This window comes from Ovis canadensis, chromosome 7 (genome assembly GCF_042477335.2).
Source record: "Ovis canadensis isolate MfBH-ARS-UI-01 breed Bighorn chromosome 7, ARS-UI_OviCan_v2, whole genome shotgun sequence".
NCBI lineage: Eukaryota > Metazoa > Chordata > Mammalia > Artiodactyla > Bovidae > Ovis > Ovis canadensis.
This window is the reverse complement of record NC_091251.1, coordinates 33903620-33919072: the sequence shown is the minus strand read 5'-3', so window position 1 is coordinate 33919072 and position 15453 is coordinate 33903620. Positions and strand designations below refer to the sequence as shown.

Genomic DNA, 15453 nt, shown 5'->3' with positions numbered 1-15453 from the left:
ACACTACCGTTGCCTGCAGAAACACCAAAGGAGGATTCAGTAGGTCCTAAGCTTGTTTTATCAGAATCACCACAATTTAGCCCAAATATGCTCTCTGATGCCACAGTTTAAAATAGGGCTCAATTTCAGACTATATAAATGGACAGATGAATGGTTTATTCTTCACACAGTTCTCTGTGAATGTTACTTCTCCAAATGCCACTTCTGATGAAAATTGGGCAACAGTTACACTTTCTAACAAATGGATGGATTATATTGTTTTTAGTTGAGAGCAGATCCTTTGAAAACTTTAAAAGCTGTCTTAAATGTGGATACAGTTGAGATATAAATAAAATAACAATATTTTTATTTTTTAACAGTATTTTAAAATCAACCAAAAAAGATAATATAGTAAAATATGATACAGTTTTTTATTAATCCAATCATTCATTTAGCAAACACTCAAGCATCCTCTGTGTGCCGAGGACAGTTTTAGGCACTGAGCTAGAGAAGTGAACAAACTGGCACAAATTTCTGCCTTCATGTTACTTGTATCCTAGCAATAGAAACAAAGCTAAATAACTATCTACCTACATAAATAAATTTCACAGCATTAATTAATATAACATTTCATGTTAGGGGCAAATGCTGTGGAGAAAAAATAATTCATTAGGGTAGGATTGGGAAGATGGATAGGTTTCAATGATAAATAGAGTGGTCAGAAAAGTCCTCATTCCTATCTGAATAAAGTCATGAAAAATGAAATTGGAAAAATATTTTTATTGACATGGAAGAATGTTTCTATATCTTATTAGGTAAAAAAGAAAATAGAGTAGAAAACAATATATACAGTATGATTCCATTTTGCAAAAAAAAAAATATATACACACACATACATATATATACCTCTATATGTATTTGTGTATTGAAAGTTTGAGGAAGAGCATATGCCAAAATATCAGTGATTATCTCTGGATGGTGGATTTTATGGGTAATTTTATTTTTTTTGCTATCAGTATTTTTGGAAATTTTGATGAACACATTTCATAAGGTACAGCATATTAAAACAAGATTTTCAGGGCACAAAGTTTTCTAAAAGTTAACCTAGCAGAATGGAGATTAAGCAGCCTAACAGAGGCTCCTTCTCACTAATGGCAACCCCACTTCCCCTCAAGGTTGGACCTAGGGAGTTAAGGTAGGCCAGGGCAGACTCTGCATTAGAAAATAATTGGAATGGACTCAAAAACAGAGGTAAGTAAACGCTCAAGGCTCCAAGGTTCTGTGTCAACGCTGTCCAATAGAAATAGAATGCAAGCCACATAGGTATTTCACATTTTTTAGTAGACTCATTAAAAAAAGCTAAAAGAAACAGGTAAAATTAATTTTAACAGTATTTTTTACACCCAGTATATAAAGATTACAATAATTTTGATCAGTAATTAATGTTGAACAATTATTAAGTCATTTTAGTCACTTTTTCATCCTGAGTCTTTGAAATTCAGTGTATATCTGGCAGTTGCAGTACATCTCAATTCAGACCATTTCACATTTTAAGTGCTCAGAGGAACCATGTGTGACTGGTGGCTGCCATATTAAGCAATGTACTTCTAGATGAGAGGGAATTATTACAGCAGTCAAGGTAAAATTTTCAAAGCAGGAGTTAAAAATAGGGATGAAACTATATTAGGAACCTAAGTATTTATATGTTTAGTGAGAAAACTTTTCCCTTCTGGACAGAATTGGACATGCCCTCATCCATTCTTTATGGATTTAATCCTCCTTTTCTCAACTAGACTGACCATTCACTTTCCTTAATGCATTTTTCTTCCTTCTAGGGTACAACATCACTGAGTTACAGTTCTGAAACTCCATGGCCGCCTATTTATAGGTTATTACTGAAGGAAAGGGGGCTTCTCTAGTAACTCAGAAGGTAAAGAATCTGCCTGCAATGCAGGAGACCCTGGTTTGATCCTGGGTCAGGAAGATCCCTTGGAGAAGGGAATGGCAACCCACTCCAATATTCTTGCCTAGAAAATTCCATGGACAGACCATGGGGCCGCAAAGAGTAGGACAGGACTGAGCAACTAACACTTTCACTTCTACTGAAGGAAAAGTATATTTATAATGGGTGAACCTTGTATCATTACATACCAATTTTTTTTTTTTACATACCAATTTTTAAAAAATTCATTCACAGAGGAAAACATCTTTTTGATGTTCTCTATGCATCAACAAATGCATGATATGATTATTACATATAAAGCAATTATCCTCCAATTAAATATATATCAAAAAGATTATTACAGAAGATCATCCATTCAGTTAGCACCTATTGAGCAGAGTGATAGCCAATGGCAATGCAAAGATAATTAAGAAGGTGCCCCTGCCTTCTACAGTTTACAGCCTAATAGGAAAGTATCTTACAAATCACCATTCAAATATCTTTAAAAATGTGTTTGTAAAAGTAAATGTTTATTGAGTAAGTTGGGAAGTTGAAGTGTTTTTTAAATTTTAAATAAAAATAATAATTGATATTGTGGAAAAGTCATAGAACATGGGAAATTATAAAGAAAATCAATCATAATCCTACTATCCAGAGAGGATCACTATCAACATTTTGGTATATTTCTTTTCTGTTGTCTGTGCTTATATTTTACGATCATACTGTATATATAATTGTGTATACTGCCATTGTGCTTACCATTATATTGCGAGCATTTTCCTTGTCATTACACGTTTTGAAGACATAATGACTATATAAAATTACAATATATGCTTGTATAATTTTCCTGAAAAATGCCCACTTGGACAATCAAGTTTTTTATATATTTTTTCACTTTGATGAACATCATTATTCTCAAATTTTTATCTAGGTTTTATATTATTTCTTTAGAACAGATTAGAAGAAACACAATTACTGGGTTAAAAATTTCAGTATTTAAAAAATATGTTGCACATTGCCATAGAAAAGATCGTCTTGGTTCTTATTCATTTTTCCCCTCAATGCCCAAGTTGTTTTTTTTTTTTTTTAAACTAGGTATACATAGCTTTAATCACATTTTATATACAATTTTACATTCTACTTTTTGGCCTAACAAAAATTTTTGCAAGTTATCATAGTGTAAACCTTTTTTAAAAAAACCAGTGCATAATCTTGTGATGTAATTATAGGTTGCCTAAACATTTGTCTATTGTTGGAATTTAGTCTTTTTCCAACTTCAGCATCGTACATAATGTTCTCTTTGTATATTAAAACAGACCTTAAAGTAATTTTGATCTGAGCTTTTAAATCTGGTTTTGAATTCCCTGCTCACTTCTAATTAGTTCCATGACTTGGACAAATTACTTCATTCTTTTCTCATCCCTAAAAAAGACTATGGTTTTGTGATTCCTTACTTCATGTTGTTTTGAGAATCCAATGAGATAACATAACAAGGAGTCTAGGATGATGCCTGTTACAAAATCAAGTGTTTAACAAAATTGGATTTAAAGGCATTATTTTAAAAATCCCATTTCCCTTAATTGGCTTTCTTAAACTAGGTACCAATGAACATCCAAGTCTTGACTTGGTTAAAATCAGTAGAAAAGATTTTTCTTCCAGCCAACTCAGTCTTTTAGAGCTTGTCTTTGGTGCTAAGCTTAGTTCTCTCAGACCAGTGAAGCTGAGATGGTTCATGAGGTATTTTTCGGTGAAGTTTTAAGCAACCGTGACTGTTCCAAGTTCTCCTGTTCCTGAGGTAAGGATCTGTGTGTGGGGGCGTGGGGGGTGGCGGTGGAAACTGAGGGTGAGGGGAAGAGTGGGGTATATTGTGAAGCTCTGACTTTTTGGTTTGCTAATAGGAATCTCCTCTTATCCAAAACCCACTACCAAGCTATGCACATCCTCTCCAGGTTGTTTCAGTAACTACTTGGTTAGGCTCAGGTGAATCTGGCTTTCAAACTGTAGCTTGGTCTGGCTATAACTATCCCTCTTGCCAACTTAGCAACGCCATTCCTTCGTTTTAAATAAATGTATAGGAGCACCACTAAACTATGGCAACCCTGTCTTGCAGGGCTAGATTCATTGGTATCTCAGAGTGCAGTGGTGTGGTGGAATTCCTCTGGGGTCTGAACCAGGGTCTGAAGTCTCGGAAAGCGTGGTAAATGAAGGGTGACATCCAGATCCCTAGTCAATGTATCTTCTGGTCAACAAACATTTATCTGGACACTTATGTGCTAGGCATATTGCCCTAAGGTGGAGATGCAAATATAATTAGAGACCAGCCTTTCATCTCCAAGCTCTCACAAGCACTAGCTAGGAAAGGCTGCACTCAGAGGCAGGCCCGCTTGTGATGGGAGAGGAGGGGAGGCTAGTGAAAGGCTTTGCAGGGGAGGTGATGATGAGGTCTGCTCTGGTTGAAGAGGGACTGCATATGCAGAGGCACAGACTTGGGTACAGATACACCCACTGGAATGAAAAGCGTGGAAATAACATTCATGAAGAAATCTGGTCTGGAGTTCTCTAAGATCTAGCTAAGGAGTTTTGAGCTTTTACCTGATGTGAACTGGGGTGGTGACCCATTGGAAGCTGATCCATTAAGGGGCTGTAAATAAGCAGGAGAACAGGCTGAAACTGGGGCATGAACAGAATGCTTGGAAAGTATGCCTGTGCAGAAAGACAGCACACAGAAGACTCACGACTGGTACTGGAGTGAGGATTACTCCCTGCTTTCTGGTTTAGGGAGACCTGACAGATGGTGGATAGATAGTGGTGCCAATAACCTAGGTAGGTAAGGTAAACTCCTTTCTGGACAGCGCCGTTCAGAACCCTCTGCTGCAACATCCCGTCTACTGGTGCATTCCTGATAGAAGACCGGTTTCCAGGAACAGCCGCAGTTTCCGGCCTCTAGCTTCCAAGAGCTCACTAGCTGGCAACCAGCAGCATCAAGATGGCGGCCTCCTAAAGACTAGTCATGTGACCTCGGGTTTCCCTCGATGGGAGCCCGGCTGTCTGTTCGGGGGCAAGGTTCACCTGTCGCGAAATGGGTGTCAGCTCTTCGAATCTCGCGAGCCAATTGGCATCTGAGACTGAACCACTTCAGCGAGGCGATCGGAAGACTGTTCCTTTCCCGTCGCCTTGCCAGCGGCCAATCACCGAGCGTTACACTTCGCAGATCCTCCCTTAGGCGGGGGAGAAGCAGTAACGTCGTCACAGCTTGGCGTTATTGTTACCTAAGGACTTGAGAGGAGGTGGGACGTGTGTTGATTGACAGACCGACTTCCCCTACCGGGATTTGAGAATTTGGCGCAATTCCCCGCCTTAGGGGGTGGGGTCTTATTTGATTGCCAAGTAATATCCCCCAATGGAGCCCTAGCTCGTGGTGACGGGCAGGCTGTTTGACTAATGAATCCTCGGCGAAGCCGGCGCAGCTCTCCAATCGCTGGGCGGCGGGCCCCAGTCTGAGCGGCGATGGCGGCGGCGGCGGCGGCGGCAGCAGCAGCGGGGGCTGCGGGCGGTCGGGGCTCCGGGCCGGGGCGGCGGCGCCATCTTGTGCCCGGGGCCGGTGGGGAGGCCGGGGAGGGGGCCCCGGGGGGCGCTGGGGACTACGGGAACGGCTTGGAGTCTGAGGAACTGGAGCCTGAGGAGCTGCTGCTGGAGCCCGAGCCGGAGCCCGAGCCCGAAGAGGAGCCGCCCCGGCCCCGCGCCCCCCCGGGAGCTCCGGGCCCTGGGCCTGGCTCGGGAGCCCCCGGCAACCAGGAGGAGGAGGAGGAGCCGGGACTGGTCGAGGGTGACCCGGGGGACGGCGCCATTGAGGACCCGGTGAGGGAAAGAGGGCGAGCGAGGAGGCCGGCGACCGGCCGGGTCACGGGCGGCACAGAGATCGGGCGAGCGGGAGGCGGGAGGGGGTGGGGGTGGGCGGGGAATAACGTGGCTGGGGCCGGGCCGGGGACGCAGCCTCGACCGCCAGAAGGGGCCCAGCCGGGTTGACTCCGGCGTCATGGGTGCCTAGTGTTGTACTAGAGAAGGTAGCTTTCTTTTCTTTTCTTCACGACCCTCGCATGGGGCGAAGGAAATGGCCGAGCATGGCTGGGGCCGCGCGCGAATCGAGAGCAGGGCAGAGCCCCTGCGTTGGTTCCTCTTAAGCTCTTCTCCATACCCTCCCCACTCATTGTAGGAGCTGGAAGCGATCAAAGCTCGAGTTAGGGAGATGGAGGAAGAAGCTGAGAAGCTAAAGGAGCTACAGAACGAGGTAGAGAAGCAGATGAATATGAGTCCACCTCCGGGCAATGGTGAGTAACTGGCGGTTGCACGCGGAGCCCAGGTCCTAGGATGGGAAGGGTTATGAGAGTACGGTTTATATGGAATTAGATAATCGGAACCTTGGAGCTGCTCGTCTGAGCAATTACTGGGCAGTTGCCGTGGTCATAGTCCATTGTGCGTTTCTCTGACCTTTGTGAGACAAGGCCTGTGTTTTCGTGATGGTAGTCTTGTGCCTCCCTTTGTCCTTGTTACAAATGTGTTGCTCTTTGTTCTTAGTCTTCCTCTACTCTTTGTGGAGGTTGCCAGCTGGTGTTTGACCTTCAAGTCTAATAGTTTTTCGTTCAGTCGAAGACCCCTTAGTTAGGAGTTCTAAGAGAAAATGCCCAGCTGCAGGGGGCTTCTCCTCTAATCTCAAAATGTCCAGTCTCAGCCCACTTAATTTTGTTCATTTTTTAAATCATTTCAACCAAGGGTACAATAGGGACTTGATTTGGGAGCAGGAGGGGATTCATCTACTGTTTTCTTTGAATTTTAAGAATGTATTCATCTGTTCAATAACTTGTCAAATATTTAGTAAGCACCTACTGTGTGCTAGACTTTTCTAGGTAATGGGTACAGCAGGGAACTGAACAAAATCTTTGCCTTTACTAATGGTGGTGGTGGTGGTGGTAGTGGTGCATATATTGCCCAAGTAGAAAACAAGGGTGGTTTTCTGATTATTTTTTCTTCAAAGCTGGCCCAGTGATCATGTCCATTGAGGAGAAGATGGAGGCTGATGCCCGTTCCATCTATGTTGGCAATGTATGTATGAGGGCCTTGATTGGGGTTGGGGGAGCTCTTAGTTTGGGAGATTATTTAGTAGGAGTCTTGATGGAAACTCTTTCCAGGATAGGTGGTGGATTTAAGGAGTGGAGGGAAGGTTAGAATGAGGTGAGAGTTAATGGTGATTAGCAGAGGCTCTGGGGTTGGAAGGAGAAGAGTTCCTTAGAGAACTAGATTTGATGTGCTTTGGTGTATACTGGGGGCTTCCCAAGTGGCATTAGTGATAAAGAGTCCTCCTGCCGCCTCAAAAGATGTGGGTTCTATCCCTGGGTTGGGAAGATCTCCTGGAGAAGGAAATGTCAAGCCACTCCAGAATTCTTGGCTAGAGAGTCTCAGGGACAGAGGAGTCTGGCGTGGTACTGTCCATGGGGTCGCAAAGATGGCTCAGCCCAAAGGCTTGGCAGGGTGTTTGTTGAGATGGGAGTTTGCCTATTGCCTGTGAAATGTACCCCCAACAGGTGGACTATGGTGCAACAGCAGAAGAGCTAGAAGCACACTTCCATGGCTGTGGTTCAGTCAACCGCGTTACTATACTCTGTGACAAATTTAGTGGCCATCCCAAAGGGTAAGTGTGGGGAAGCTGAGGTCTTTTTAATCACAGTTAAAAAGTAGGTAAATTATGCTTTATATTGAGCAGTAAGTTAACTGTATGTTAAAGTAAGTAGTCTTCATCTTTTAAGATACGGCGTTAGTGTTATGTATCAGGGATTATACTTAAAATTGCTTTCAGAGGCCCAAGAGGTAACAAAGATGAGGGCTGGGTGTGGGTGGGATCATGAACTAGAATGGAGGGGTGGCTTCTGCTTGGCTTCACCTTCTTCCACCCTCTGGAAATCCAGGGCCCTCTGTATCCTATTTTATAATTTTCCAGGAGTAGGTACAAATTATGATTAAAGAATTCCATTAAGAATTGTTTTGGACAAGTAGTTAAAAATATGAACACATTGTACTCAAAGCATGCCTGCAAATTGGATTTTACCTATGAGCTCCTGTTTTCGACCTCAGATAAAGTGACAATTACTCTTTTCAGGTTTGCGTATATAGAGTTCTCAGACAAAGAGTCAGTGAGGACTTCCCTGGCCTTAGATGAATCCTTATTTAGAGGAAGACAGATCAAGGTAAGCCCCATCCCATTGTTCTGGTTCTCAGTAAACTCCCCAGGTTGACTCTGAGGCTTTCTGTTGTGCTTGCCACTCTCAGGTGATCCCTAAACGAACCAACAGACCAGGCATCAGCACAACAGACCGAGGTTTCCCACGAGCCCGATACCGTGCCCGAACCACCAACTACAACAGTTCCCGCTCTCGATTCTACAGTGGTTTTAACAGCAGGCCCCGGGGTCGCGTCTACAGGTCAGGATAGATGGGCTGCTCCTCTCCCCCGCCTCCCATGAACCCTTCCTTTTCTCCTCACCTGAGGAACCTCCCTCCTTTACCCTCCCCCTTGGTTCCAGGGACTTGGTCTCCTGCCTGTGCAGGGTGAGGAAGGTAGTTGCAGGCCAGGCGGCCAGTCTCATCTTTTTTCTGGAGCCGGAATTGGTGATAAGGGCTGGATCTCTCCACCCTGTTCTGAGAGATGCTGCTTCTCCCAGCCTTTTTTTTTTTTTTTCCATGAAAGTTGATGGCAGTGAAAATGTTTACACAGGAGGCTGGGGAAGAACAGGGCCTCAGAGCAGTGAAAGTACTGCTTGGACATTTGCTTTGTTTCCCAAAGATAGGGAAGGGTTGAAGAAAACCAGAGGCTAGTTGATCCTCCTGGAACGCTATGTGGGAGGATCAAGATACTTACTACTATAATAACTAGCCAGGCTTTTGCAAGGTTAATGTGCATGCTGGGCCTGGTGTGGCATCCATGTTGTTTCTGCACTTCCATCTTTGTACATTTAAATAGAGGGATTAGGTGGATAGATACTGGCTTTTCACAAGATTTGCCTCTCTGCTCCATGGAGGAATTAGGGAAGATCTGTTGGTGAGAGCCTTGCATTTAAGAGCTGTGGAGAACTGAAAACTGGATAAACAAGGAGTCGTTTTTCTTGTCCTTGTGTCTCAGATGTATTTTTTTATTGCCACTGTTTGGCGAAGTAATAACAGTTAATTTCCCCTCTCACTTGCCAGGTGTGTCACTGTTTCTGGGATTGTGGGGATCAGTTTTAGGACTTGGCAGCCTCTTTCCCCTCTTCCCTTCACAGTAACTGGGGCGAGGGCCCACGGGGGAGGGGCTTGTGTTGAACTCTTTAGTGATCATGTTAACACCTAACTCTCCTTCTTTCTTCCAGGGGCCGGGCTAGAGCGACATCATGGTATTCCCCTTACTAAAAAAAAGTGTGTATTAGGAGGAGAGAGAGGAAAAAAAGAGGAAAGAAGGAAAAAAAAAAAAGAATTAAAAAAAAAAAAAAGAAAAACAGAAGATGACCTTGATGGAAAAAAAAATATTTTTTAAAAAAAGATATACTGTGGAAGGGGGGAGATCCCATAACTAACTGCTGAGGAGGGACCTGCTTTGGGGAGTAGGGGAAGGCCCAGGGAGTGGGGCAGGGGGCTGCTCATTCACTTTGGGGATTCGCCATGGACACGTCTCAATCGCGCAAGCTGCTCCCCCTGTTTCCCTGTTCCCCTTTGCCCCCTTGGGGGCTGCTCAAGGGTAGGTGGGCATGGGTGGTAGGAGGGGTTTTTTTACCCAGGGCTCTGGAAGGACACCAAACTGTTCTGCTTGTTACCTTCCCTCCATCTTCCTAACTTTCACAGTCCCCTCCTGCCTGCTCCTGTCCTGCCAGGTCTGCCACCCACCCTGCCCCTCTTTTCTGGCTCCCTGCCCCTCCAGATTGCCTGGTGATCTATTTTGTTTCCTTTTGTGTTTCTTTTTCTGTTTTGAGTGTCTTTCTTTGCAGGTTTCTGTAGCCGGAAGATCTCCGTTCCGCTCCCAGCGGCTCCAGTGTAAATTCCCCTTTCCCCTGGGGAATGCACTACCTTGTTTTGGGGGGTTTTGGGGTGTTTTTTGTTTTTCAGTTTTTTTGTTTTGTTTTTCTTTGCCTTTTTTTTTCCCTTTTATTTGGAGGGAATGGGAGGAAGTGGGAACAGGGAGGTGGGAGGTGGATTTTGTTTATTTTTTTAGCTCATTTCCAGGGGGTGGGAGTTTTTTTTTTTAATATGTGTCATGAATAAAGTTGTTTTTGAAAATAAAAAATGTTTGGCCTTTTGGGTGTATGGATTGTTTACCTGTCCTTTCTTAAGTCCCAGATGGCTGTTAATTCTCATTTCTGGAAATGCTGGTGGTGTGGAGGGGAAATTGCAACCTAAATTAAGGAGCAGGAGTTAAAATTACAACTAGCAGGAACATTATGTGTTTAGTTTGAATTTTCTGAAAATCATGCAGTCTTGATTGGCATTTGAGAGGTGAATTAACTGAGCCTGGGAATGTAAAAGAATGGATAGTAAGATTTATGTACAAATGAATTACCCATACCAGCGTTAGATTCTTACATTGGGGTCTGGGTAGCCTTTCTTGGTTTCTCCACCCCAAGGTACCCTCAAAAAGTGAAAAGTAATGTTTAATGATAACTGCAAAGCTTACATTGTCTAGCAATTTGTGGCCACTTAGTATGTTCAGGTAACTTATTTTGGGTGGTTCCATTAGGACAACTGGTCATTGAATATCCTTTAGTTCAGCTGCTTGGTCATATTAATACCCTGATTTCTCCATTTTATATTCTAAGTAAAAGTCCTTGGGTACTGCATCACACTCCCCAACCCTTTGTAGGCTGCATTACTTATAGGGTTTCTAAATATTTAAACCTCTGTTTTATTAGAACCATTCACTTCTGTTCCTACGATGTTTTGTTCATGATTGACTTTGATGTAGATGCTTTTTTTGATAATCTTAGGTTAAAGAAACAGCTTTCCATATTCATGGAGCCTTCGTCTGCCTCTGAAATGGCTTGAAATTTCAGGTCAGTATTGACCATCCAGTAATTGATCATTTGTACTACCTGTTATATCCTTTGTTAGATATTTGGGAGTCTTGTCTATCTAGATTGAACTAGAACAATGTCTTCTAAGCTGAGTATGGAAATTTGAGAGGCTGATTAGCAAGAGACTGGATAAGTAACAGGAAAATGCAACATCCTAATGCTTGATGTTCCTAATGCTGGGGAGGTATTGTCTATCCACCAGGGGGCAGTAAGTCGATGTATAAATTCTATAAACTTGTTTGATCTTGGAAGGGTGAGTTGCTTTTTTGAACCTTAGTTTCTATAATTGTGTTCAGTCAAGTTCTCAGTATCCTATGTGTCTTCTGCTTTAACCGTTTGACCAATTCCTACCTTCATGGTAGTGGTGTGGCAGATCGGTGGCTCCAATTCATGTTTCTGGAAAGGCCCATATGCTGTTAGGTGTGGAACTAAGGCTTCTCCCATTTTGATCCTGATTGATTTTCCTGCCACATCCTGCTGCACATCTAATACACTGTGCACTCCTGTTGAGTTTTTACTTTATTTTCATGTATTGCTCTTTGCTGTTTATCCTGCTATGCATACCACATCTACTCTGTCTGAATCCTAAGATAGAAGCCAAGGTGTATAAGCCAAATATCACAGCCAGGAAACTAACTTGATTTCCTGGGCAGAAAGAATCATGTCTCTACTCAGGGCAAATTGCTCCTCTCTTTGGAACTTAATGGTTTCATAATTTAAGTGATTCCATCCCTGTTACCCCACTAGACTAAAAATTCAAGGGCATGGATTGTGCCTTTGTATGGCCTCACAGCACCTGCCACTTAGGTGGTCAGAAAGTGTTAATTCACCTTGGATGGTCCCTTTATCCTGGACCTGCTGATTCATATCCTTACAAGAATTAAATTTCCTGTTCTACCTGGTCTCTTCGTTATTCATGTATCATCCTCAGTGATTTTAGAGGAAGTAGCTTGAGAAGCAAGTTGCTTTCCTTGAAAAAGATTGGTTGGTTTTCGGTCAATCATTCCTAGTAAACTGTCTTAAGCAAGGGGTAGGAATAAATCCAATCTCATTTGGATTCTGTAGGCAGGAAGTGTCCTTGAGGAGAGATTAGGGAAGCCAGTCTAAGAGTGAGTCTGAGTCAGAGGCAATGTGTGATAGAAAATGAATGAGGACAGCCCAGTGCTTTCTCAGAATTTGCCCAACTTGTCACCAGCAATAGAAAAAAGCAGTGGCTGGGTTTTTTCCGGATTGCCATAGCTTTCCTCGGTTTTATATGGTTAGATGAGTAGCCTTTCTCATCTAGTTTTAAAATGTTGACCCAGCTAATGCCTTTTTCCCCTTTATGCCTATGGTAATCATTCATTCAACAGACATTTGAATATTTAACCAAGTACTGGGCACTGTTCTAGGTGCTCAAATTTGTCACAGAAAAAGGAGATACTAAAGGACCCTTAAGGAACTTGAGGGACTTGCTTGGTGGTCTAAGTGTCTAAGATTCCACGTTCCCAGTGCAGGGGGCCCGGATTTGATACCTGGTCAGGAAACTGGTCAGTCTTCCCTGGTGGCTCAGATGGTAAAGCATCTGCCTGCAATGTGGGAGACCCAGGTTTGATCCCTGGGTTGGGAAGATCTGGAGAAGGAAATGGTAACCCACTCCAGTACTCTTGCCTGGAGAATCTCACGGATGGAGGAGCCTGGTAGGCTACATATAATCCATGGGGTTGCAAAGAATCGGACACGACTGAGCGACTTCACTTCAGGAAACTGGATCCCTCATACTATAACTAAAGATCCTGAGTGCTGCAACTGAGACCTAACATAACCAAATAAATAAAAATTCTTAAAAAGATGTAAAAAAATTTTTTAAGTAAAGGAAATTGTGTTATTTGCTAAAGAAAGCTTGCAATATTTCTGACTTCTGACTTTCATCCCACCAGAAGGCTCTATGGATGTCTGTTTTTTTTGAGAGATAATTCTTATAAAATTTGCCTTTGAAGTGTACTTAAATTTCAGCAATATTTAGTAGATGTATTTATAGTAACCATATTATTTATATATGTACATATGTATAATCATCACCATTACCTAATGGCGCATTACCTAATTAGAGCATTTTCATCACATAGAAACCCTATACCTATTAGCAAGCATTCCCAATTTCCCCCCCTCTGAGTCTCAAGCAGCCACTAATACACTTTATCTACAGATAAGACTTTTCTGGATATTTCATGTAAACAGGCTCATATAATACATGGCCATTTCCGCCTGGCTGCTTTTATTTAGCATAATGTTTTCAAGGTTCATCCATGTAGCCTTTAGCAATACTTCATTCCTCTTAATGGATGAATATTTCATTATACAGTTGATCATGAACTGCATGGGCTCACTTAAATGTGGGCTTTTTCAGTAAATATGTACTAGAGTAGTACCCGGTCGATGGTTGAACCCATGGATGCAGAGTTACCTATGACATGGAGGGTAGGCTGTAAGAATTTTGCAAATTTTGAACCACATAAAGGGTCAACATTCCTAAACCCCCAAGTTCAAGGATCAACTATATAGATACACCACATTTTGTTTATCTGTTCATCATTTGTTGGATATTTGGGATATTCCCACTTTTTGACCATTAGCAATGTGTGCTCCAGACATCTGTGTATGAGTTTTTGTGTGACCATATGTTTTCATTTCTCTTGGGTATATCTTGTCATGTACTTACCTTTTGTATATCGTCTATGAAGAAACGTCTAGTAAGAATCTTTGCCTACCTTTTAATTGGGTTATTTGTCTTTATTGTTGAGTTGTAAGAGTTCTTGATATATTCTGCATACTGGACCTTTATCAGATAAATGATTTACAAATATATTTTCTCCTATTTTGTGGGTGTTTTTTTTCACTTTCTTGATAGTGTCCTTTGAAGCACAGAAGTCCCTAAGATTTATGCTTACGTTTTTTTCCTAAGGGTTTTATAGTTTTGGCTGTCATATAAAGCCTTTGATCCATTTGAATTCATTTTGTGTATGGTATGAGTAGAGGGCCAACTTCATCCTTTTGCATGCAAATCATGGATTTGTTCCAGCACCATTTGTTAAAAAGGCTATTCTGGACTTCCGCGGTGGTCTAGTCGTTAAGAATCTGCCTGCAAATGCAGGGGACCCTGATTTGATCCCTGGTCTGGAAAGATCCCCTACGCCATGAGGCATCTAAGCCCCTGCACCACAACTACTGAGCCCACGTGCTGCAACTGCTGAAGCCTACACACCTAGAGCCCTCGCTCTGCCCCTGCACCACTACCAGAGCAGCCCCCAGTCGTCACAACTAGAGAGAGCCTGAGTGCAGCCACGAAGACCCAGTGCAGCCAAAAATAATAAACAGATAACTGATTTTTTTTAAAGGCTATTCTTTCCCCACTGAATAGTCTTAACAGCTTTGTTGAAAATTAGTTGACTGTTAAGTGTGCAGGTTTATTTCTGGAGTCTCATATCTATATGTCTGTGCCAGTAGGATGCTGTTTTCGTTACTGGAGTTGTTTTTTTTAACTCCTGGCTGTACTGAGTCTGTTGCTGCAGGGCTTTTCTCTAGTTGCAGTGGATGGAGGCCACGCTTTGTTGCCGTGCACGGGCTTCTCATTTCAGTGAGTGGCTTCTTGTAGCACACGGGCTGAGTAGTTGCCGTCTTCGGCCTCTAGAGCACAGGCTCAGCTGCTCCACACCTCGTGGGATCTACACTGTGTATCCTACCTTGCCAGGTAGATTCTTTACCACTGAGCCACCAGGGAAGCCCCTTGTAACAAGTTTTGAAAGTGAAAAGTATGAGTTCTCCAGTTTTGCTCTTTTTCAAGGTGGTTTTTAACAATTCTGGGTTATTTACATTTCCATGTGGGTTTTAGAATCAGCTGGTCAGTTTTTGCAAAAATGATAGCTAAGATTTTAACAGGGATTGCAACTGATTTTTGCTGATTCTCCACTACTGTCTGGTGCTGCCAGAACATTGGGAGATAATTACTATCCTATACAGAAAATGCAGAGAAATGCATTTCTGTAGAATCTATAGATCCATTTGTAGAAGATTGCATCTCAACAATATAAAGTCTTCCAATCTGTGAACACAGTGTACAAGTCTTGTACTTCTTTTTATTAAATTTATTCCTGAGTATTTGAGGTTTAGCTATTTAAATGGAATTCTTTTCTTAATTTCATTTTCAGACAGGTCATTGAAGTTATTATAAAAATACAATTAAAAAAATAAAGATACAACTGATCTTGGAAATTCCTTGGTGGTCCAGTGGTTAGAACTTCGAGCTTTCACTGCCGGGGGCCCAGGTTCAATCCCTGGTTGGGGAACTAAGATCCTATAAACTGCATGGTGTGGCAAACAACAACAACAACAAAAACGCACAAAACCCAAAACAGCCCAGTTCATTTTGTATATTGATCTTGTGTCCTCCAAGTTCAATCTCAAG

The 15453-nt window shown here is 42.5% G+C and overlaps 1 protein-coding gene across 2 annotated transcripts; it reads left to right on the top strand.

Annotated features, from left to right (window-relative positions):
* Window positions 1-4941: 4941 nt before the first annotated feature.
* PABPN1 (poly(A) binding protein nuclear 1) lies at window positions 4942-10225 on the top strand. Of its 2 annotated transcripts, none has more exons than XM_069597720.1 (7): window positions 4942-5779; window positions 6135-6249; window positions 6954-7021; window positions 7501-7607; window positions 8073-8160; window positions 8243-8394; window positions 9318-10225. In XM_069597720.1, the coding sequence occupies exons 1-7, from the start codon at window positions 5429-5431 to the stop codon at window positions 9355-9357; spliced, it is 921 nt and encodes a 306-aa protein (XP_069453821.1). In that variant the 5' UTR covers window positions 4942-5428; the 3' UTR covers window positions 9358-10225. The 2 variants fall into 2 exon arrangements, with proteins under 2 accessions (XP_069453821.1, XP_069453822.1); XM_069597721.1 differs by having other exon boundaries at window positions 5771-5985.
* The last annotated feature ends 5228 nt before the right edge of the window (window positions 10226-15453 follow it).

Coding starts and splice junctions, on each gene's coding strand:
- PABPN1 (XM_069597720.1), top strand. CDS start 5,429: ATGGCGGCGGCGGCGGCGGCGGCAGCAGCAGCGGGGGCTGCGGGCGGT. Junction 7,022..7,500: donor GTTCCATCTATGTTGGCAAT/GTATGTATGAGG, acceptor TACCCCCAACAG/GTGGACTATGGTGCAACAGC. Junction 7,608..8,072: donor TTTAGTGGCCATCCCAAAGG/GTAAGTGTGGGG, acceptor TACTCTTTTCAG/GTTTGCGTATATAGAGTTCT.